The 24,488-nt window shown below is 39.0% G+C and overlaps 3 protein-coding genes across 3 annotated transcripts; 1 reads left to right on the top strand and 2 right to left on the bottom strand.

Annotated features, from left to right (window-relative positions):
- Positions 1-1,411: 1,411 nt before the first annotated feature.
- Positions 1,412-6,039, bottom strand: LOC103451194 (alpha-glucosidase). The gene is made up of 5 exons (XM_008390628.4): positions 5,599-6,039; positions 4,032-4,702; positions 3,436-3,666; positions 2,699-3,345; positions 1,412-2,531 (listed from the first exon to the last, which is right to left on the bottom strand). Exons 1-5 carry the CDS (start codon positions 5,826-5,828, stop codon positions 1,611-1,613), a joined length of 2,700 nt encoding a protein of 899 aa, XP_008388850.2. The 5' UTR covers positions 5,829-6,039; the 3' UTR covers positions 1,412-1,610.
- Positions 6,040-8,145: 2,106 nt separating this feature from the next.
- LOC103450668 (vacuolar protein sorting-associated protein 2 homolog 2) lies at positions 8,146-12,835 on the top strand. The gene is made up of 11 exons (XM_008390041.4): positions 8,146-8,349; positions 8,667-8,711; positions 9,107-9,141; positions 9,227-9,277; positions 9,504-9,608; positions 9,707-9,778; positions 9,949-10,020; positions 10,832-10,912; positions 11,007-11,042; positions 11,139-11,269; positions 12,499-12,835. The coding sequence occupies exons 1-11, from the start codon at positions 8,157-8,159 to the stop codon at positions 12,557-12,559; spliced, it is 882 nt and encodes a 293-aa protein (XP_008388263.4). The 5' UTR covers positions 8,146-8,156; the 3' UTR covers positions 12,560-12,835.
- A 555-nt stretch (positions 12,836-13,390) lies between these two features.
- Positions 13,391-19,342, bottom strand: LOC103450667 (uncharacterized). Its single transcript, XM_008390040.4, has 5 exons — positions 19,223-19,342; positions 17,054-18,126; positions 16,478-16,959; positions 14,126-15,131; positions 13,391-14,001 (listed from the first exon to the last, which is right to left on the bottom strand). The coding sequence occupies exons 2-5, from the start codon at positions 18,009-18,011 to the stop codon at positions 13,517-13,519; spliced, it is 2,931 nt and encodes a 976-aa protein (XP_008388262.3). The 5' UTR covers positions 18,012-18,126; positions 19,223-19,342; the 3' UTR covers positions 13,391-13,516.
- Between the last annotated feature and the right edge of the window lie 5,146 nt (positions 19,343-24,488).

Below are 24,488 nucleotides of genomic sequence, written 5' to 3' on the forward strand. Positions count from 1 at the left end.
AAAACAGCTTTTTTTCAAAGCACATCAATACCAAACCAGCCCTAAGATTGGCAGTCAAAGTCGCAGAGGAATTGGTGACAGATTGAACCGCGTATCCAAACCCAACCGCTTCATCATTTCCCCGCTGGCCATTGGATGATGCAAATAAACTACAAACAAAGAAAAACACAACAAAAATGGTGTAGTTGATCTGCTTTCTTTCATCTTCATTTTCTGTGTTTCAATTGCAATCGCTACTTGGTGTTCTGGGGATTACTAAGGATTATTTTTTTAATCAAACTTTTCCATAAAATATATAGCTTTTAAAACTCAGCTCTTGAAAAATGTGAAATATAACATAAGTAATTATATTACCTATTGTGACAAGATTAAATCTTTGTTATTTACTTTATAACGGAAAAAAATCATGTCTAGAAGTAACAACACGTTTTTAAGCTGCAATATATCCCGGGGATTGAGCTTTCTCAGTGCTCACAGCAAACTCCATGGATTGACTATATCCAAAAATTGAACATTTTTAGTTAGAGTAGGATTCTCTTCCTTCCAAATCCGCTTCTCTCACTTTCCTCTTTTTTTCCTCTCTATGTAAAGAAGTCAACTACAGATGTTGACGTGACTTAATCATGACCATTCAAATAAAAGAGGATTGAAAGGGAGGAGGATTTTTGTGAAAAAAAAGGGAGGTGGATTTTGGAGGGAAGAAAATCATAAATATCTTTTTTGAAAAAAGTACGATATTCATTAAGTTGAGAAAACGATAATGTACAATCTCGAAAGATAGTGTGCTTAGATGGTTCTCAATAAAAACCTTGTCAGAGCTTTCAACCCGATCGAATGGAAGAAACTCATAGGTATCTCGAACACAATACCACCAGGCAGGCAGGCCAGTTTGAACAACAAACTTGGATTAAGCACTCAACAGACATTCTTTAATTTTTACAAAGTGGTAATTGATTTTCCTTTGCACCTTTTGTTAATCAAACCTAAGAAATTCTTGTGATTTGCTACTCACTTATTAGGGATGGGGCATGCCTTAACATGAGGATAGGACGTGCTTAATGCGAGCTGAGCATTAGGTCACAAGTCATATGTCAAACTTTCCAAATTATAGACTAACTAAAAATCTAAATTTACAAGGTATGCCGCTTCGTTACACATAACAATCCTTCCGGCTTCCTCCGGCATACCATGCACCATCGACGAAAAAATCCGGCCAGCGACCCACCACTGACAACGATACTCAACGGGCCACCTGAGTGAGCCCATACTGTCATCTTACCCAAAAAGGAAAGACTTGCAAAATTTAGTAACTTATCTCCGACAATCTTCACCTCTACAGTGTTAAGAACAATTGTTAAGGATGAGTGTCAAATCACAATTGTTGAAGAGAATATTTGGGGAAGAATGCATCTTTGAGGCAATGATCAAAATGAACTCCTTTTAAAAAGTTGGATTGCAATTCAAAGTTTTGCAAATGTACAAATAATTGCAGAATATGTGTGTTTTAGTGTATTTTCTGAATTAAAACGAAAGAAATATCAGTTCTTCTCCTGCCATTACTTCTAACATATGTTCCTTGGATCCATAAATTTCAAATGGCGTGCAGTTATTCAGATTGTTCTCTGCAAAGTGCGTTCAGCAGTATGTTTCGGCTTCAACTCCAACTTAAACTCTGCTCCTATAAGAATCGAAAGGTCGGAAATCACTACTGTGACAAACTGCTTATTCCTGTCAAAGCTTGCTCTCATGTCTGAGTTTCCCTTCAAATTCGCTCCCTTAGCAATGTTGAGCGCATACCCTTCAAATCCATGACCAACCTTTTCCAACCCAATGAAGGTAACTTTATCAATGATCCATTTTTCGCTTAAAGCGAATCCTCCATTTACAACATTTGAGCTTACAAATACACTTCCCTTTTCTGTTCCACTATTAAATCTCACTAAACTCCACTTACCTCCCTCTCCTCCCATTTCAATTTCCTCTCCGTCGTCCAAGAAAACTTCTCCTGTAATTTGTCCGCTGCTACTAAAAACTACCAAGAGCTCGAATGCAGTCTTTCGGGCCGCTTGTGTTGTCAAGGCCTCCCCTTGCAACGCCAAAATATTTCCTTCGTGGACATGCACGTTGATGTGATCAGGCGGCGCATCCAGCCTAATGTACTGTCCTGAACTTACACTTACTGATTTCGAGTAGTTGAAGAGATCAAACCAGTTTCCAGCGGGAAAATATGCATCAACTGAATTGACTCCTGGCTTCAACACAGGTGATACCATTACACCTCTACCAATCAGAAACTGCGTATTGACCTCGTAAGTTGTGGTATCTTGAGGAAATGAGAAGAAAAGGGGTCTTGCAATTGGGGTTCCCTTTTTGTGTGCCTCATACATTGATGTGTAAAATAAGGGGAGCAACCGATAGCGCAGCCCAAGAACCTTCCTGGATGTTTCTGCCACTGAATCCCATAGATAGAGCTCTTGACGGATTGTAAACTTGTCTGAGTGATCTCTTGAAAAGGGGTAAAAGGCCCCTAGCTACATATACACATAGCTAACTAAGTTAATCACATAAGTTTGACTCGACAGATATGCAAATGTTCAGAGACTGGCCTCGCTAAGTGTAAATAAAGTCATATGTGAATCAAGATGTATAATGTGGTCTAATATTTTATCGAAAATTTCAGTTAAAAATCATTGGTTACCTGAATCCATCGCCGGCAGAGTTCTTCAGTAGTATTTCCAGAGAATCCACATATATCAGCTCCAACCATCGGAACTCCGAAAAGTCCAAAATTTAGAATGCCTGGAATTGTGTATGCTAGATCACTCCATTGTGCAGAATTATCTCCAGTCCAGTGTGCTGTGTACTTACCGGAGCTTACAAAAGTTGATCTAGAAAGTATAAACGGTCTTTTACCAGTTACATTGATTAAGGCCTCGTTTGTTGCCTTGGCTTCCAAGAGTCCATACAGGTTATGTGCATTATATTCTGTAATGTTACCAAAGTGCAGCGTTGATGCCGGAACAGTCTTGTTATTGATGGGACGCAGGACTCCAGAATTGTTAATCTTGAAAGGAGGGTCATCAAGTGTAGAAGATGGAGTGGGAGGAGAGGTTATGAAATTGGATATCTCATTCATGTCGAGCCAAAGACCGTCAAAAGGCAGAGCATCTTGAAATATTTGTATCTCATTAGCCCAATATTTTTCAGTACGTGGATGTGCAAAGTCAGGGAAGTAGACATCACCAGGCCATACACTTCCCAGGTAAGGAATTCCATTGCGCTTGATGAATATATCTGCTTTCTTCCCTCTGATGTAGGTTTCATAGGTATCATTGTTACTGATACCTGTCAAAGAAATCATATGATCATTCCTGCTATTGTGACACAATAATTTGAATACACAATTAGCGTTTAGGCTTTAGGCTGCGTACGTACCAGGATCCAAGATGAGGACATATTTCTGACCATTTTGGTGAAGAGTGTTAACAAATTTCTTCATCCTATCCAATGGAAAGTTGACGGGATCGAGAGTGAAGTCCTTGTAAGCATCCATGTAATCAATGTCCGTCCACATAACTTCAAGAGGGATACTGGCTTTTGCATAACCAGCAACCACGCCCTCAACATCGGAAACATTCTTGTAACCATATCGACACTGGTGGAATCCTTCAGCAGGAATGAAATCAACTTAATATGAATTGCGTAAGAACCGTAATGTCATCAGTAGTCTTCCAATTTTTACTTGAACCATTAATGTATAAGTGAATGAAATGGATATGGTTCAAAAACTGAAATCAAAACTAAAAGCATACTATGTCAGTAGTACGGACAAGCAAATGAAATCACATCGTCAGTTGGCATATGGTACAAATAACAGTATTCTTGGCTGTAACAACTGATGTAACAAGTGGACTCACTGCTATGTGCATGTCACATAACCAATGTGGCACGAAAATGTGATCGTTCAAGCACTACTTTGGTAGGATACATAGCTAACAAAGTTCAGTTTACAATCTAAGCATCAAACTTACCAAAAGACCAGTAGGGCATAGGGGTAGGGCGACCAATGAGTTCTGTATATTGCTCTACCACCAACTCAGGTGTCGGTCCAGAAAAGAAGTACAAGTCCACAATTCCACCAATTACCTTATAAGTAATCCTAGCACCGCTGTATGTTATGTCCATGCCATTACTATTCAGCAGCAACACCCCATGAGATGTTCCTGCACCGGTCTTGCCGCCATCTTGAGACGCGGACCTGACGTCCAGGTAGAAAGGGTGGGACCCGTAAAGGTTGAGGTCGGGATTGACGCTACCAATGTCAGCATTCCAGAGAGTCAATGTTTGGTTGGGAATGATCTTGAAGGAGGACTTGGTGTGCTCGCCGAGGCCGAAAATGGAGGATCTGTTTTGGGGGAGAGAAGAGGAGAGTTGGATGTATTGGTCCTTGAAGACCAAGAAGGTGTTGGGGTCTGATGATTTGGGGGAGGTGTCGAAGATGACGTCGTTGGAGGAGCGGCGGGTGATAGTGAAGCCGAATGGGGTGGTGTTGCGAAGAGTGAAGACAAAGTCGCTGGAGGAGATGCAGTGGGGGGTGGGGGTGGGCGTTTTGGTTTGATGGGGAATCATGTTTTGTGGGATTTCCCATCGTTGTTGCTTTGAGTCTGTAATTCGAATTCTTAGACGATCTTTGGTTTCACAGCTGCATGCATGATTAAGAATTTAAGATAATTTCATGAAATATTTTCTTGCTAGAAAATTTGATGACATGAAATGTTTAGGTTGTAAATCTCTGAATCTGAATTATTAACTTGTATAGCAAAACACATCACCCCTGTTATTTATGGTTCAAATGAAAAATATGATCATAGGCATCTAATGCGGCTAAAATGCATAAGTGGGGGCGTAATCCTATTGGTTAGAGCGTACATGAAGCTCTCTATTTGCCCAAATATGAATCACTCTGACACTAATTGGTTTAAAGTAGAGTATCACTTGTATAAAAAAAAATAAAACGCATATAACTAACATCATCACACCAATATCATAACGAAAAATACTTACCTTCTTGTACTGATCCTTTCTTACAGACAATTTACGTCTGAAGCTTTTCTTTATGTTATTTTAATGAATATTTTTTATACAACGATATATATACAGAGAGGGTGTGAGAATGAATTAGTATCAAACTCGTCATCCACAAAATTCGAACTTAAAATATCTCACTTACAAATGAAAAGAAATATCTTTAAACTGTAGTAATAGGGGACTAATTCTCATCTAAAAAAGGAAAGTAGGTTTTGGCCAAACTGCAGCTCCTCCTGTATAATTAAAGGCATTGGTGGGCAAGTGACAGTGCTACACTCGGTCTTAGCAAGGGTCTTTTAGTCTTAGCAAGGGATTTATTAGCATATTATCTAGTATCTACAATGGACGGTTCAGATGTCTTGTTATCCTGATGAACTGGTCAACCCCCCAAAAATGATTGAGAATGAAAGAATGAAAACGTAATCTTGGAAAGCAACTACAACAGCTAATACAAGTTATTCAAGATAAGAATAATTAATTAGTTAAGTTAAATTAGGGAGTAGTAGGTACCTGGCGTGAAGATTGAGATTTGGGATGTCAGGTCCGTAGAGGGAGGAGGGCTTGATGAGGCCAAGATTAGCGGTCAATGAGTTCCTGGAGGAATCGTAGTAGTTGACAGATAGAATTCTGTATCCATACCCAACTGCTGCTTCTGCTTCTGCAATTGCTTTTGCAGATGATGCAAGATAGAAAACAGACAAGAAGAAGAAGAAGAATGGCAGATGCAGACGACGATCCATTGGTTTTGGTAGCTTTGGTGATCTATTTGTTTTCGTAACTCTTGTTTTCTTCTACTTCTAGTTTGTTTTCGTAACTCTTGTCTTCTTCTACTTCTAGTACCTGGTTTTCTGTGGAGCCAAGATTTTGATGATTACGTTGTCTCTTTGCTTTTTTTTTTTTTTTTTTTTGATCTTGCATTATGCTTGTGGTATATATAGCTTTCATGCGTAACCCCCCGCACACGTGATGTAAATGTGTCACTGCTGTACCTACCTACATTTCAACAAAGAAAAAAAAAAAAAAAAAGTAAAGGTGCTGACCACGGATTTTTCATGTGTTTTTCAGTATTTTGGTCTTATTGGATGTGATAATTGTCTTAATTTTTTCAAAGTTTCTCTCTTAGCTTGCAGGTCCTTTTCTATTAAGCTAACAATAAGAAAAATACTCTCACACATGCTTTGCATACGAGTAAAAAATTATTTCATGACGAGAAAAGTGTGAAGATATGAATGGATTTTATTTAAATGATTGTTACAAACGTTGATGGTCATTATGTTTTGGACTCGATCCTTCTTTTATCATCGTAAATCTTGTTATCTTTAACATTTGCACATCTCATAGGCTTCATCAAGAAATTATATAATATCGCAAGGATAAGTTTGGAAAGAGGAATTTAGGTGGATGATGGGACGGGTATTCTTTGTCTGGTATGGGAGAAGTTCCAAGTTTTAGCATATTATCAAGCGTCGTTATCAAGTGATAGTGATGTTTATCATTGTACTTATTATTGTTGAATAAATTTAAATTTCAAGATCTGTATATTGGATAGATACAAATCTTAAAATTTAAATCATCCAATAATACTAAATAAGGTGGTAAACATTACCACTACTTAAGAGTAGTGAGCAAAAAATGCACCCATGTGTTTAGGCTCATTTGGGAGAGGGAGTGATTTTAGGATAAGCTATCATATAAGGGCTCATTACCCCCCAAAAAAAACATGTACGGTTTCGATTAAGAGAGTTATTCTTTATTAATTTACATTATGTGAATGAAGAGTTTAAATATGAGATGTAGCGGATTGAATAAGAAAGTCATAATTATTAGGGTAATTCACCACTTGCAACTAACATGTAAGGTAAAATTTCTTTTTCAAAACTATTATTATCTTTTAAGTTAAGATTTTGAATCAGATGGAAGTGAAAGGGAAACAAAATGTAAGTTATCATAGGTACTAATAACGAACTCCTGATGTAAAAGTTTATTTTACGCTACAGGTTTCAAACCCGAATAAAATAGAAAAAAAGAATGCGTTAGATAATCAACAGTTAGAATTTTGTTCTTCACGTGAAGCCCTATATGATACGAATAATAGCGGTCAAACCCAACTACTAAGGATCACATGGCAACAAGAAAGATCAAGTGATAAGGCCCGATGTTTAAAGCCCACTAATAAAAGAACAAACAGTAAGAATATTAGAACAAAACACTGGAAGCTAAAGACAAAATTACATTAGAAGTCTTGACAACAGTCCTTTGAGTTTGCCTTTCAAATAGAAATATAGGTTGCTGTCCTGGTTGTTAAGGTCTTCTTTATAACTTATAATGTCCTGAGTTTTAATTTTAGTGTGTAATTTAGTATATAAATATAGCTTATATTAAAAAAAGAATAATGAACACATTAAATTTTTGTACCAAATGATGTGTCACGAATTAAAGTTTAATTTTAATTCAAGTTGGAGTTTGATTAATAATTGTATTAAAAATTCATATAATGTAAAATGTGACACATCATATGATGCACAAATTTGGCGCATGAATTTGGTGTTCATAGCACCACCATTTTTTTTTTAAATGGGACTAACTGGTGACTTTGTCACTACAGTCTATCATTTCAGAGGCCGGAAAAACACGTATAGACATTTCTCAGCTTATCTTGACCATCATTGAGTGATTCACTAGCGTCTAGAAACAAACTCAGAACGTCTCAGGTGAAAAATAGGCCCAAAATTCATCTCAACTACTGTAACACCAGTTGAGAAAATCAAGAATTGAAATAAATGATAATATTATTATAACATTATGATTTATCTATTGATTTTTTTTTTTAAATTTTCTGGCTTTTGAATATCATGATGGCCAAGTAATGAAAATATTCGTAAAATAAAGTAAATTAAATGAAAGAAACTTTCGGGGCTAAGCTTAATATACAAAAATATGCGTTGTACCAAATAGGAAATTACCAATGACAGCTCAAAAGGGCATCAAACTTATTAATTGTAGAAGGGCAGTATAGTCAGAAAGAAATGGGCCGAATCGTAACGGCTAGTTGGAAAAGTTGCTGGTTGATGCGGATACGTGGGAACCGGGAACAAAGCGCACGCTCCCCTATAAACCAGATTCAGAAGACTTTGCCTTATTGGTTTGTTTGGACTGTCAAACTCTCGCAACTCTCCAAAAGTTCCCAACTTCACAACTCTACTGGGTTCTCACTCACTCAGTCCACCATGAACATCTTCAAGAAGAAGACCTCGCCCAAAGGTTTCCTCTCTCTCTAGGGTTTCATTAGTTCTTCTCACTGATTAGGGTTTTTGCATTGCCACTGTGTTTGGTGGGTGAGCAATTGTGGAAGAAGAAATGGGGTTTTCAAATAAAAGGGGTTCTCATTATTTTTGGTCTTTCTCTTGGATTTTTAGGGACATAACATTCCAAAATTCACTATCTTTTTTCTTCTTTTTGTTTTTTCTTCTCAGAATTGGTTTTGTGGGGTTTCTAGTTTTTGCAGATTTATTTGTTGTTGGTTGTCTGTTTGATTAATTTGTGAATGAATTTGTTAAATTGGCTGTGTATTTGAACAGAGGCTCTCAGGGAAAGCAAAAGAGAAATGAGTGTTGCTACAAGAGGTGTGTTTTCTTCTCTTTATCTGGTTTGAATTTGCTTCAGAATTGCTGATACCAACTACATATTATATTTGCATTCTGCTTAATTTTTTCCTATTGATTTTTACAAATCTAGTTTCCTGTCATTGCCTTAAATGTGTATGATACTCCCCCATAAGACCGAAAAAAGATGCTATCAATTGTTTTAATTTCCATGTTTTTGTGGTTTGCTTCTTTATTTGTGGGAAATCAGAATAGCTCAGAATCTACAATTTCTTCGATCACAAAGTTCCAAACTCGTTCAGCGTACTTCAGCTTAATTTATGTTTTACTCTTTGGTTGGAGGCAACAAAATTGAAACTACAATATTTAGCGGTTTAACTTTTATTGTCAACCCTGCTCCCATTTTTCTCTTACAGGTATTGAACGTGAGATCGCATCTCTTCAGTTGGAGGTATATGTTACAATTACCCTGAACCTTCTGATTGATTATGTTTTCAGATGTTTCCCTCAGTGTCCTCATTGTTTCTGCATTTCAGGAGAGGAAATTGGTGGCGGAGATTAAGAAAACGGCTAAAACTGGAAACGAGGCAAGTTTATTTTTCTGTTTAAGTTACTTATTCCTCGTACTAGTTAATGTGGGAATTAGCTGTAAACATCAATACAATTAGGGGATATCATATAGGTTTGCCACTTTAAGAATCAAAAGTATGCAGCTCAACATATTTTCTCAATATGATTTGGATGTGTTGATAAGTAATGTCGTTGAACCTAATCATTCATTATTAAAACTGAATTACGTTAAGTTTTATCCAGGCTGCCACAAAAATCCTGGCTCGTCAGCTCGTTAGGCTACGCCAACAGATTACTAACTTGCAAGGAAGTCGTGCCCAAATAAGAGGTGTAGGTACCCATACACAGGTCAGCATTTTATGCTTTGAGTTCAGTTAAAAGATCATGATATATATTATGCGGCGAGCAACTTTCTGAGTGTCGGCATCCTTGCAATATGTTTGCAGGCATTATACGCAAGCACTTCTATTTCCACAGGCATGAAAGGTGCAACTAAAGCAATGGTGGCAATGAACAAGGTATACATATCAAGAGAATTTCGGATAATTAACATTGCAGATTTACTAGTTATTACTATGTAGTAGTCCTTTAAACTTTATTATTATTGATTTTTTTCTCATTTGGAATCATCTAGTCGAGCTCTTGAAATTAACTAAGTATTGTTGTCATTATCTATTTCTCTTTTCAGCAAATGGCACCTGCAAAACAAGTCAAAGTGATTAGAGAATTCCAGAAGAACGCAGCACAAATGGATATGACGGTAATACTAATAGTTTCCGGTAATAATTTCTTGGTTAATTCAATGTTGGTTTTAATCAAGGTTCTAAAAGACGCTAGGTGCTAGTCGGGTGGCGGGCTGGTGCCTAGCGCCTAGGCAGCTAGGCGTGGACTAGGCGGACTAGGCGGATTTAAATAAATTTATTATATGTTGTATAAATAAGTGCCTATTTATACTTCAAAACACACACATAATTATGTTGGGATACATAAATTGCAAGATAAAATGACATACAAATTATAAAGTATTAGAACATGTTGAAAACATGGGGAACAAGCATATAATGAGTGTTCATCCAAGTATTCAACAACTCTTACATTTTATTGAAATATTAATATGCAAAATGAAAGTTATCGACTTTCTATCTAAGTCAGTGTTGCGACCTAAGCGGGTGCCTAGGTGGGCGCCTAGGCAGTCGAGTCGGACGCCTAAGTGGGTCTAGGCGCACTTTCTTAATTTTCAAACGCCTAGGGACTAATCATGGATGTGGCCAGCTGCCTAGTGCCTAGGCGGCGCTAGGCGGGAATTTTTAGAACAGTGGTTTTAATCAAATGAAGCCACAACGGGAACCTACCATGTCCAAGGGAAATTACGCTCACCAAATGTGGTTTACCAGATCCAAACATATATGTGAGAGATCTGAAAACCCTCCGTTGTTGAAAAATGGTAACGTATGTTGTTAGTTTTTGGCCAGGACAATTAAACGCTACCATTTTCCTCCCTGATTGGTCTACTGTCATGTTCTAGAATCCACGTTTGTGTAAAGTATGACATCTTATTGTCATCTATGCAGATAGAAATGATGTCAGAGTCTATTGATGAAACCTTGGACAAAGATGAGGCTGAAGAGGAAACAGAGGAGCTCACTAACCAGGTGGAGTATCGGCATCCTTATAGTAGTTTTATTTTCTTGTACAGGTGTATCAGCATTATCTTATTAATCCAGAACTCAAATATTTCATTTTCAGGTGCTCGATGAGATTGGTGTTGATATTGCATCCCAGGTTGGTGCTTTGAGATTGATAGCGAGTTTGTTTGATTATTATTATTTTTTCGTTTTAAACCAACTTCTCTTTGACTCTTGTTCTCGTTCCTTACAGTTATCTTCAGCTCCAAAAGGCAGAATTGCATCAAGAAATACTGTAAATGTAGCTCCGAGGAATGCTGAAAATGTGGCTTCAAGGAATGCTGAAAATGTAGCTCCAAAGAATGCTGCAAATGTTGTTAACAGGTATGTCCATTACTAACTATTACAAACACCAAATGATTTTTCCTTCCTTAGAACTCAGTAATTTGTGTCGTGTTTAGATTTTTAGAAGTTTATATTTTGTATTAGCAGTGGACTGATTGTTTAATTTTTCAAAGTGAAAAGCACCAGTACTGAAAATGATTCATGAATGCATAAGAAAGTAGGTGGACATAACAGGTTGACTTTACTTTTCTATATAAAAGGCATCATCATATTTTTACAGATATTTGCACTACACTGTTGCTAACTTGCCTTAATAAACTAGCATTGCTTGAGATTGAGTCAAAATCTGAAGAAGATTCCTCACATCATCAGTATCATTGAGGGGGTTTAAGCATGTCTTATACATCCACGACCGTTTTGGCGTGGTTTTGATAAAGTTAGTATATTGTATCATAATGAAAGGTTACCTACAATTAGTTTTGTCCTTATTTTGATAGATAGTTGTACTAAAATGCTAGCATAAAGTAGGTGGACACAACATGTTGATTTTTTTATAAAGAAAAGGCATCATCAGATTTCTATGACGGTGTTTTGCCAACTTTCCATGGTTAATTATCATTGCTCGAGTTTGAGTTGCAAGTCGTAACTTGAAGAATGATTGCTCACGTAGTTGATACCATTTAGGGGGGGTTATGCATATCTGACGGTATCACTGAAATATTAGGGTAGATGCTCTGGAAGCCCGTTTGGTGTGCAGAGGCAATTGATCTAAAGGCCATGTTTGGTGCCTAGTACTAGATTGGATCGGATATTTCACTAGATTGAATGTATGTTGAAGTAAGAAACAAATCCGAACTTTCAAATTAGTCACGAAGGAAACTTATCCCTTTCAATCTCCACAAGTTAGTAGGATTGGACAGGATTCCTTCATAACTAATGCATCATCTACTGTCAACTTGGACAAATTTTGGAAGGTGGCCTCCATTTCGTACCTCAGCATACCTGATATCTCATGAATTGATCCCATCCAATCCAATCCGCACCAAAATTGGTCAAAATGCTTTATGAAGTAGGTAAAGGGTGTCATTCGATTTCTATGACAAACTGTTGCCACTTGCCATGATAAACTAGTATTGGTTGAGTTTGATTCGTAAGTTGAAAACTAATATGCTCCCATCATCAAAACCAGTCTGGTCCGTTTTCGTGTGGTTTCCATATAATATTCAGTGTATCCTAAGTTCCTAACACTCTTTCTTAACTGTATGCAGTTCTGAATCGCCCGACGTTGAGGATCTTGAGAAGAGGTTGGCCTCTCTGCGACGTTTGTGATCCCGTTAAGCATTCGGTGCACACACCTTGATCATCATCATCATAATACATCATTCGTGTAAATTTAATCAACTTACAAAGCAAAACCATAAGAAAAGAAGAATATATTGTAATAATAGTGGGACTCCCTGGATGATATATTTGTTTTAGCAATTATTTGGATTGGATGGAGACGGATTCTACTATATAACAACCAAAGTTGTTAGACTCTCGTACTCCTTGTGTGATCTAACATTTCTTTGTCACTGTGATGTTAACATATTTGCTTTCTTTCTATTTCATTTTATTTTATTTTTCTGAAAACTTGAACAAATATTTGTAGTAGGTGGTCACTATTTAAACTTTAAAATTAGAGTCAACGTTGTAAGGTCAACCATGGCAAACTACTTCGGGAAATCTGGATCACTCATTTAAATCATGAGGCTCCTATTAGTTTGTCCCGCTAGCCTACTCACACAAAATCAAAGGCTCGGATCTCTCTCTTGAACGGATCTCCGGGTCAGTTGGCTCCGGACACAGAGATTCAGAGAGGATCTTAATTCTCAACTTTGGGTAGAAGTTGCTAGGAAGCTATTATATAACGTGAGATAAACACCAAATGGCTTGTTTGAATAAGTCCTATGGTTTTCTTTTCTTTTATTACGAGCAATATTAGTTGTCTAAGCTAGACCATAGGAGGGGGAGGGTTTGAACTTAGGACGCTGTTGTTTAAGAGAGAATTTAGTAATGTTCTGCAAATTTCTACAGGATGGATTAGAGAAAGAGAAATATAGGCTGGTTCATGTATCAAGTTCTGCAGAAAGTTTGCAAAAATTGAAGGCCGAAGTCATCAATTCAATCAACATTAAACATGTATATTTATCACTTTCAGTTTCACATAAGATAACAAATACAGAGGGAAAAGAAAAACATTAACAAAGAACATTTGTAAACAGAAGATTCCAGACAGTCTGATGCCTAGTGGCAATGAAGGCGAACTGGGAGCCCTTTCTCCGGTGTTGGCATCATGTCGCCTGTGATCTTCTCCTTAGGAAATAGCACTTCCCATTCGAACCTCTTCACCACATTGTGAACGAAGGTGAGGATTGCTAGGCGAGCGTACTCTTTCCCGGGGCACATTCTTGGCCCTCCTCCAAATGGAACGAATGTAAAAGCTGGGAATGCACTTAGGTCATCATATCTTGATGGATCAAACTTTTCCGGGTTGGGGAAGTATTCCGGGTTCATGTTTGTTGTACTGACAGTCCAGTATACCTTCCAGCCCTTCAGAATGGTGTAACCGGCGTAGGTAAAATCAGTCAAGGCCTCTCTGAATGTTCCTTGAAGTGGCGGTGTGAATCTCATCACTTCATGCAACACATTCCATGAGTACTTCATCTTGTTGATGTCTTCCCACTCCAGTAAGTCTTCTGGCTTCTTTGAGTCTGCAATCTCTTTGTGCTCTGTTTTTTACAGGACAACTCACATTTAGCACAAAATATAGAGAGAAAAACGTTGCCGGACGTGCTCAAAACAGTTGAAAAATTAGAAAGAAAGGCTGTTAAAGTTGATGTGATTAGTATTTACCAGCTAGGACCTTGGCATAAATGTCTGGCTTCTCTCCCACATACTTCATGAAGAAAGTCTTGGCAGTAGACACAGTGCTATATCCTGCTGTGAGTAAACCCATTATCTTATCGGCAACCTCTGCCTCCGGCATGTATTTTCCAGATGGATCACTGGTCATAATCATATGTGACAAAATGTCATGCATAGGCGCTCCCGATGCCATTGCAGCCTTCTTCTCCTGAATCACAGTCTTCAACTCCTTTCGCAGCGCATCTGCAGCTTTGGTTGCCTTAAAGAATATTGTTCCTGGGAAGTTCACAATAAGTGAATGCATCCCAACAGTAACATCATCAAAGTGGCTCACTAGGCTTGCAATTTTCTCGGGATCATCGATGCCCAAGAAGAATCTGCAGGCAAGACTTAGAGTGAGTTTCTTGGCCAAAGGGTAGACCTTGACCTCATCTTTTCCTTCCCAACAGGTTCTCATCTGTTCTTGGGTTATTGAGTCCATTTTTCCCAAGTACCTCACCAATGCTTCCGGCTTCAAAAACCCTGGGGACCTCAATACTTTCGCTTCTTCATTACGAGCAGGCTGTGCTGCAGGAGGAGCAGAAGCTGCAGCAGCAGCCTTGTACGAACGAAACATCTTCTGCATGGAATGTGGTCGAAAAGCTGTGAAGTACTTTTGTTCATTGGAGAACAGAAACTTGTGTCCATTAGGACCACAAATGACAGCAGTTTTCTCTCCAAGAATTTTGGTCTTGAAGATGTCAGGAGAGTACCTCCTCATCCTCTTGAACACAAAATTTTCCGGCTTCCCAAACAGAAACTCGAGAGTTTCTCCCACAATAGGCCACCCCATGCTCCCTGGCGGTAGGTTGTTACTGTCATCTGAATTTCGCTTGAATGCAAAGACGGTCAAAGCGAAAACTGCAGCTCCCAAAGAGAGAACAAGGTAAAGGGTGTCCATGGTTTTCACTCGAAGTCTCAAAGTATTTGAAGTTGGCAAAGGAGAGTGAGATGTCTAGGAAGCTTGGAATGTCGGGTTTTTAAAGGATTAGATCGTCCTATAAAATATTCTCTAGTCTAAGTTGGGGATAGCACGCCAAAATCTGTCCAGTTTAAATATTCAGGAGGATAAGCAATCATTTCATATTATTTGATAAAATAAAAGTGATCCTACCAACCTTAGGCAGACATTCTCATTCTACCTTTTCAACTCTCTTTCTTATTCTGCAATTTTGTACGATAATTAAAACCGTTCATATTTTAGTTCATCATAGAATTTCGGTATTTTGCAAAGTTGATATTAAAAGTGACTTAGAAAATCGACGGTTTTGATTATTTTGCAGCATTGCAGGATGAGAATGAGAGTGAAGAACGTAGAGTGAGAAGGCTCAAATTTTTGTCTTTACAAACATAGGTATTGCTCCGAATTTTAATCCTATTTCCAGTACAAATGCTGCTAATCACCGGGAAACAATCTGTTAAGTTGTTTTACTACTTAGCTTTTAAGTTTTTTTTTTTTTAATCATTGAAAGAGTTTGACATTTTATAGACATATGACTTGCTCAAACAATTGAACAACTGATCTGTTTCTGTTCCTAACAGATTATATTCAACCCCAAACGGCAGAACCGAGTCAAGAATGCCAAAAATGCGGTACCAAGGAAACAATACTAAATTGTTATTCCTCGATTAACTTCGATAATTCATGCCATGATCATCATATTTTCCTCTTCATGTAAGCTGTTCCCTAACCGAAAAGCGTCATAGACGAAGTGGTTTGTATTTTCTCGTTTAAATTCTGTAACTTGTTTGCTATAATATTAGACCAGATCACTCCTACAATGTTTTCAGATTTTGCTCACTAATCTTTCCTAACCTTTAGGCATATGTCAGGATTGTATTGTGTGTTCGTTTTGACTTAGTCTTCTGTGTACAGCTGTGACACATGGATCGTGTACCTTGTAGTGAAATGTTATAAAACCACTGATCTCATTTGAGGTTGGCACATCTTAGATATTGCAGCAGGTAATTCATCCAGTTCAAAGACAAATTTTGACTACATGTACTCTACGTTACTCAATATATTTGATCACCCGCTCTCCACATCACCCAATATATCCGCTACTCATCGTTCATCAAATTATTAAAGAAAATTTAGGTGGCCAACCTTGGCAACTAGATGTTTTGCTTGGAAGGAGTGCTAAGTTTTAGATTACCTCTCCTACTTCAATATGAAATTTACAAATTTGAAAGGGGGTTATTGATGATCACATGATATAGCATATCCTCATTACATTTAAAGGGAAAAAGGAATGATATTTGAAGACAGAGAAAAAAATTCATAGTTTGATTGTTTGTCTAGTGACATCGAAGGCGAACTGGAAGCCCTTTCTCGGGTGTTGGCATCATGTCGCCGGTGATCTTCTCCTTAGGAAATAGAACTTCCCATTCGAACCTCTTGACCACATTGTGAACGAAAGTGAGTATCGCTAGGCGAGCGTACTCTTTCCCGGGGCACATTCTTGGCCCCCCTCCAAATGGAACAAATGTGAAAGCTGGGAATACACTTAGGTCATCATATCTTGATGGGTCAAACATTTCTGGGTTGGGGAAGTACTCTGAGTTCATGTTCACTGTACTCACAGTCCAATATACTTTCCAGCCCTTCGGAATGGTGTAACCGGCGTAGGTGAAATCAGTCAAGGCCTCTCTGAATGTTCCTTGAAGTGGCGGCGTGAATCTCATCACTTCATACAACACATTCCATGAGTACTTCATTTTGTTGATGTCTTCCCATTCCAAAAAGTCTCCTGGCTTCTTTGAGTCTGCAATCTGCTTGTGCTCTGAATTTAACAAGACAAATCATACTTTAGCACCAAAAAAATGTAAGCAATATGCATTAAGTAGAAATGTTAAGTTGAAGTGATTAGTATTTACCAGCTAGGACCTTGGCATAAATGTCTGGCCTCTCTCCAACATATTTCATGAAGAATGTCATGGCGGTGGCCACAGTGCTGTATCCTGCAGTCAATAAGCCCATGATCTTGTCCGCGACCTCAGCCTCGGGCATGTGTTTGCCAGATGGATCACTAGCCACGATCATGTGTGACAATATATCATGCATGGGACCTCCTGCGGCCATTGCAGCCTTCTTCTCCTGAATCACAATCCTCAACTCCTTTCGCAGCGCATCGGCCGCTTTGGTTGCCTTGTAGAATGTTGTTCCTGGGAAGTTGATAATAAGTGAATGCATACCAACAGTAACATCATCAAAGTTGCTCACCAGCCTTGCAATTCGCTCGGAATCATCGATCCCCAAGAAGAATCTGCAGGCAAGACTTAGAGTGAGGGTCTTGGCCAAAGGGTAGACCTCGACCACATCTTTGCCTTCCCAATAAGCCTTCATCTGTTCCTGAGTGATAGAGTCCATTTTCCCCAAGTACCTAACCAGTGCTTCCGGCTTCAAAAACCCTGGCGATCTTATAACTTTCGCTTCTTCATCACGAGAAGGTTGTGCCACAGCAGGACCAGCAGCAGCGGTGGGGGCGGCAGCCTTGTATGATCGAAACATCTTTTGCATTGAATGTGGTCGAAAAGCTGTGAAGTACTTTTGTTCATTGGAGAACAGAAATTTGTGTCCACTAGGACCACAAATCACTGCAGTTTTCTCCCCCAGAATATAGGTCTTGAAGATGTCAGGAGAGTACCTCCTCATCCTCTTGAACACAAAATTTTCCGGCTTCCCGAACAGGAACTCGATCGATTCACCCACAATAGGCCACCCCATGCTTCCTGGTGGGAGGTTTTTGCCATCATCTGATTTTCCTTTGAATGCAAAGATTGTAAAGGCTAAGAAAGCAGCACCTAAAGAGAATATAAGGTACAAAGTCTCCATGGTTGGAATTTGGAGCTGATCAAGTCTCAAATACTTAGCTGAGACTGATTGAAGTTAGCAAGAGGAGTGGTGTGTAGGAAGCTTGGAAAGTTGGGGTTTTATAGGGAAAGATTCACTGTGTCAACAACTTTGAGTTAGCAGTAGCACACCAAAAGTGACAAACTTTGAATATTCTTCAGAAGGACTTGGTTTGATATAAAATATTCGAACTTCAACTTGCAATAACATTAATCATATATTCATAAAACACATGGTTGCTTGCTCCACTAAGTTTATTGCTAGGTGGTCCTTCAATTTGCAGATGTTAGCATTTATGTTTTCATGAAAGGACAAGAGAAACCTGTTTGCTGGAATTCTCTACTTAACTAGTGCATTACTAAAGCTTCGGTACCAAAATTGCTATTTACTTGTTTAACTTGTGTGAGGGTGAGTCTTGATGCATCGGAAAGGTTGCTCATTTGTGACCAAAAAGGTTACTGGTTCGAGTCGTGAAAATAATCTTTTTGCAAAACAAATGTATGACTGCATAAGATAGATGTTCCTCCTCCGATCCTCACAAAACGGAGAGTCTTATTGGCTTGGAGGCACCCTTTTACTTATTTAACTTGTGTAATTTGTAGCAAGATTAGATGGTTAGAAGTTTATTGGACTGAATACTATAAAAGCATGTTTTTCTTCTTCATTTTCCCTCTGATTAAATTGGAAAGGGCACCATGCCAAAGTGATTTCTATGCATTTTGTTCAACGTTTGCTAACCATCTCCATTTTAAGTTTTTAGTTCTCATTTCAGATTTGGGTTTTGAGCTTCCAGTTTTCATTTTTCAAAAAAAAAATAAAAAAATACAAAAACTAAAAACAAAATAATTATCGAAGTGCTTCTTCAAGTTTTGTTGGATGATTATTTCTAAACTTGGCATCGATTGTTGTAGATTCAAAAGTTTTAATTTAAAAAATAAAAAATAAAAGACTAGACGGTGGCTTCGTCATGAAATCAATTCTTTCGAGGGCTAGGAAGACTCATACAAACATCTCTCCCTAGCTACCATCATGTGCTTCACAAACACCAGGAATCGAATGTAAAACATATTGTGTGAAATACAAATCTAGAACCGTGGTAGGTGATTCAAAAGCTTTAAATCAAGGATACAAAATAGCAAATTAAATGGCGAGAGATACATAATACAAGAGATGTTAAGCACCAAGGTACTTACAATAACACCCGCACACGTCATGGGCACCTCAAGCGGTGGTCAATTAATTCAGCCTAGAGGCTTCCCATGATGGCTCGCCGGCTTCCATAATTGGCTTTATAAAGGTCTTCCCTTCACATTAGGGACTTTCCGGTACATGCATCTCCTCATCTATTTCTTCTTATTCATCTTCCCGGTGACGTACAGCAGGAGTGCAAGTTGAATTGGAAATTTTAATCCAAATAATAAAATTTTGTTTTGAGTCCTAACATTTCCAATTGCGAGAATTTTGGATGGCATTTGATATTTACTTATACAATCCGAAATTTTGAAAATTTTCAAACTTAACACTATAAACAAAAAAACCACGCATATTCTTATTTTATCATGTATTTAGATATGCTTTATTTTTATTTTTTAATTTAATTATACTATTATATGTTAAAAATAAAGAATGTAACTATTTTATCTTGTTTAATATGATTTTATGTTGAACACATATACGCCTACAATAATCACAAAAAAATCAAAAAAAAAAATATTGACCTGTGGACACATAAAATTTTTGGCAATTTTAACGTCTTCAAAATATATGAGATCCAAGTTATGTTATGAAATTTATGATACAAAACCGATTCGAAATTTCAGATAAATTCCGATAATGCAAACTTCCGAACTAGAAACTAATATACACGGGCGCGGACTGCACGATATTGCACTTGTATTTGCACGATTATTTATTGTGGTTTATCCTTTGGTCAACATTCGACTGAGCGTCAACTTTAGTAGGCCAACCTTGGCGACCGACAACAACCAACAGGAAATCAGACTCACTGCAAGTAATTTAGTAATGGTATTCGTGGATTACTATTTAACTGAGGATGAGTTTAAACTATGGTATTCGGGCACAAATAGAACGAGAAACGGTGTTGACATCATCGTGGACAAGACCTTGACACAAGATGTTGTAGATGTCAAGAGGGTAGGAGATAGAATCATGGCAATCAAGATTGTAATAGGACAAGAACTTATCAATGTGATTAGTGCGTACGCACCTCAAGTATGGTTGGATACGAGTTCGAAGGAGAAATTTTGGGAAGACCTTGGAGACTTGGTGCAAGGAATTGCTCAGACGGAGAAGTTATTTATAAGAGGAGATTTAAATGGACACGTGGGCAGGGAGACAGGCAACTATGGAAGTTTTCATGGTGGCCATGGTTTGGGGAGAGAAACGAGGATGGGGAAGCTATCTTGGATTTTGCAATGGCATATGATCTCTTCTTAGCCAACACCTTCTTTAAGAAGAGAGAAGAACATGTGATCACCTACAAGAGTGGGTCGTCAAAAACACAAATAGATTTTCTTCTAATGAGGAAAGGGGATCGTATAACTTGTAAGGATTGCAAAGTTATACCAGGAGAGAGCGTGGCTAATCAACATCGCTTGTTGGTGATGGATGTACATATCAAAAGAGTGAGAAAAAAGAACAAGACTTGGAAGTGCCCAAGGACTAGATGGTGGAATCTAAAAGAAGAAAAACAAGCCATTTTCAAAGAGAAAATAATCACCCAATGTGTGTGGGATAGAGAGGGGGAAGCTAACCAAATGTGGGATTCCATGGCTAGTTGTATCCGAAAAGTAGCAAAAGAGGTATTAGGAGAGTCCAAGGGCTTTGCCCCACACCAAAAGGAATCTTGGTGGTGGAATGAGGAGGTACAAACAAAGGTGAAGGCTAAGAAGGAATGTTGTAAAGCCTTATACAAGGATAGGACCGATGAAAATGGTGAAAGGTATAGAAAAGCGAAGCAAGAGGCGAAGAAAGCTGTGAGATAAGCTAAGTTAGCGGCTTATGACGATATGTATAAGCGACTAGATACCAAAGAAGGAGAGTTGGATATCTATAAACTAGCTAGAGCAAGGGAAAAGAAGACAAGGGACCTAAACCAAGTGAGGTGCATCAAGGATGAGGATGGAAAGGTTCTTGCTACAGAGAACGCGGTTAAAGACAGATGGAAAAGTTATTTTCATAATCTTTTCAATGAATGACATGAAAGGAGTGCTTCTTTAGGGGAGTTGAGTAACTCAGAAGAGTGTAGAAACTACTCTTTTTATCGTAGAATCCGGAAGGAAGAAGTGGTTGTAGCTTTGAAGAAGATGAAGCATAGAAAAGCAGTAGGCCCAGACGATATACCAATCGAAGTGTGGAAAGTTTTGGGAGAGACAGGTATAACATGGCTCACTGACCTTTTCAATAGGATTTTGAAAACGAAGAAGATGCCAAATGAGTGGCGAACGAGCACTTTGGTGCCTATATACAAGAATAAGGGCGATTTACAAAATTGCATGAACTATAGGGGTATTAAGCTAATGAGTCATACAATGAAGCTTTGGGAGAGAGTCATTGAGCATAGATTGAGGCAAGAGACACGGGTTTCGGACAACCAATTCGGGTTCATGCCAGGGCGCTCAACCATGGAGACAATCTATCTCTTACGAAGATTGATGGAAAGATATAGAGATGGGAAAAATGATATACACATGGTCTTTATAGATTTGGAAAAAGCGTATGATAGGGTCCCAAGAGACATTCTTTGGAGGATTTTAGAGAAGAAAGGAGTACGAGTAGCATATATCCAAGCTATACAGGATATGTATGAAGGAGCAAAGACTGCCGTAAGAACTCATGAAGGACAAACCGAGAGCTTTCCCATAAGTGTAGGATTACATCAAGGCTCATCCTTAAGTCCTTACCTTTTTGCGTTGGTAATGGATGAGTTAACAGGACATATTCAAGATGATATTCCTTGGTGTATGCTTTTCGCAGACGATATAGTGTTGATAGATGAAACTCAGGAAAGGGTAAATGCAAAGCTTAACCTTTGGAGAGAAGTGTTGGAATCTAAAGGTCTTCGCCTAAGCCGATCAAAGACAGAATATATGGAGTGCAAGTTCAGTGCAAATGGAGGCCAAAACGAGTTAAGGGTGAGGATCGGAGATCAAGAAATACCAAAGAGCGACCGTTTTCGTTACCTAGGATCTATCTTGCAAAAGAACGGAGAATTAGATGAAGATCTCAACCATAGAATACAAGCTGGATAGATGAAGTGGAAGAGTGCAACCGGCGTGTTGTGTGACCGCCGTATGCCACTGAAGCTCAAGGGAAAATTTTATAGGACGGCAATAAGGCCGGCGATGCTGTATGGCACAGAATGTTGGGCGGTGAAGCATCAACACGTACAAAAAATGGGTGTAGCGGAGATGAGGATGCTTCTTTGGATGTGTGGGCACACGAGAAAGGATAAGATTAGGAATGAGGATATCCGGGGTAAAGTAGGAGTAGCCGAAATTGAAGGAAAGATGATAGAAAATCGGTTACGGTGGTTTGGACATGTGCAAAGAAGGCCTACTGATGCTCCGATTAGAAGATGCGACTATGGGACAGAGGTTCAGGGCCGAAGGGGTAGAAGAAGACCCAGGAAAACTTTGAGAGAGACCCTAAGAAAAGACTTAGAGTGCTTGGATCTAACAGAGGACATAACACAGGACAAAACACAATGGCGTTCTAAGATTCATATAGCCGATCCCACTCAGTGACTTGGATTTTCCAAGTCTCCAACCGAGAAGTTGTCCTCGCTCGGGAAATTAAGGGAACACTACCTCAACCTACATGCTCCACTCACAAAGCTCCAACATACAAGCTTCAACAAAAGAAAATTCAAAGAACTTAGGGAAGAAGGCTTTGGTGATTTAACACAATACGTTGAAATGAAGGAAAGCTTATTTATTGATATCCCCGATAAATTACAAATATGTACATATACTTGAGTCAAAATAAACAAACAAGAGGGAGCCTTCACAAATGTTGCTTAGGAGAAGTCTCGGCAGTCGGTAGAGCCCCAGAAAGAGAAGGCACCGGAGGGGGATCATTCGGAGCCTCAGTACTGGACAGAACCCTAGAATGAGGAGGCATCAGAGGTTGATCATTTGGAGCTTCATTACGCGGTACAGCCCCAGAAGACGAAGGCAATAAATGCCTTTGGAACAAACCCACAAATCTCTGATGATCAAGTAAAACCTGACCATCAGATTCCTTCATCTGGTCAAGCTTCCTCTTCATGTTTGTAGCATAGTCATGTGCGAGCCGGTGCAACTGTTTATTCTCATGCTTGAGCCCTCTAATCTCCTGTTTGAGACTCATCACTTCAGCCGCCAATGATTCAACTTGGCGGGTTCGAGCAAATAGGCGTTGGGCCATATTAGACACAGAACCTGCACACTGAACACTAAGAGCCAGAGAATCCTTAACAGCCAACTCATCAGACCGTTTGGAAAATAGTCTGTTATCTTTGGGAGTGAGAAGGTTCCTGGCCACTACCGCATCGGTCATATCATTCATCATCATGGAATCCCCAACGGTAAGAGGACTAGTAGGGGAGACGAAGGATGGGCGCCATATGTTGTCTGGAGAAGGCGGGGCTGCCTCTTCAACAAGGTTCAAGTCAAAACGACGGTCGGAGGGGCCAGACATTTTCAAAGGTGTAGAAGAGAGAATAGGTCGGACAAATCAAGATCTTAGAAGTGCAAGAATGGAGCTTCTACTGGTGGATATTCAAGTGTGCTTTGGAACTTAATGTCAGCCTCTATAAAAATCTGCACTCGACGAAGCTTCAGAAATCGAATAGGCGTTTGCTTTCTCAAAAGCTGGGCTGCTCAGAGACCACGAGGGTCGATCTCAGAAATCGAAGAGGCGTTTGATTTCTCAAAAGATGGGCTGCTCAAAGACCACGAAGGCCGATCTCAGAAATCGAAGAGGTTTGCTTTCTCAAAAGCTGGGCTGCTTAGAGACCACGAGGGCCGATCTCAGAAATCGAAGAGACACCTACTTTTCCAGCCTTGTCAACATCTGTCACACGCACACTCAGCTTTGCGAAAATTATGGGCATTCTGTCGAAGATTTCTGGCGAAGTAGAAAACACATGAATCGTACTGTTCAATCACCCACTTCCCACACGCAACAGTAGCTCATGGGTACCACATATAATTTTGCCAAAGTTCTCTGACAAAGTTGAGACTACTTTTCCAACCTTGTCAGCACCTGTCACACGCACACTCAGCTTTGCGGAAATTATGGGCATTCTGTCGAAGATTTCTAGCGAAGTAGAAAGCACATGAATCGTATTGTTCAATCACCCAATTCCCACACGCAACAGTAGCTTATGGGTACCACATATAACTTTGCCAAAGTTCTCTGACAAAGTTGAGACACGTGAAGCTTGCAACTCTCACT

Source organism: Malus domestica, chromosome 05 (genome assembly GCF_042453785.1).
Source record: "Malus domestica chromosome 05, GDT2T_hap1".
In the NCBI taxonomy this organism is placed as follows: Eukaryota; Viridiplantae; Streptophyta; class Magnoliopsida; order Rosales; family Rosaceae; genus Malus; species Malus domestica.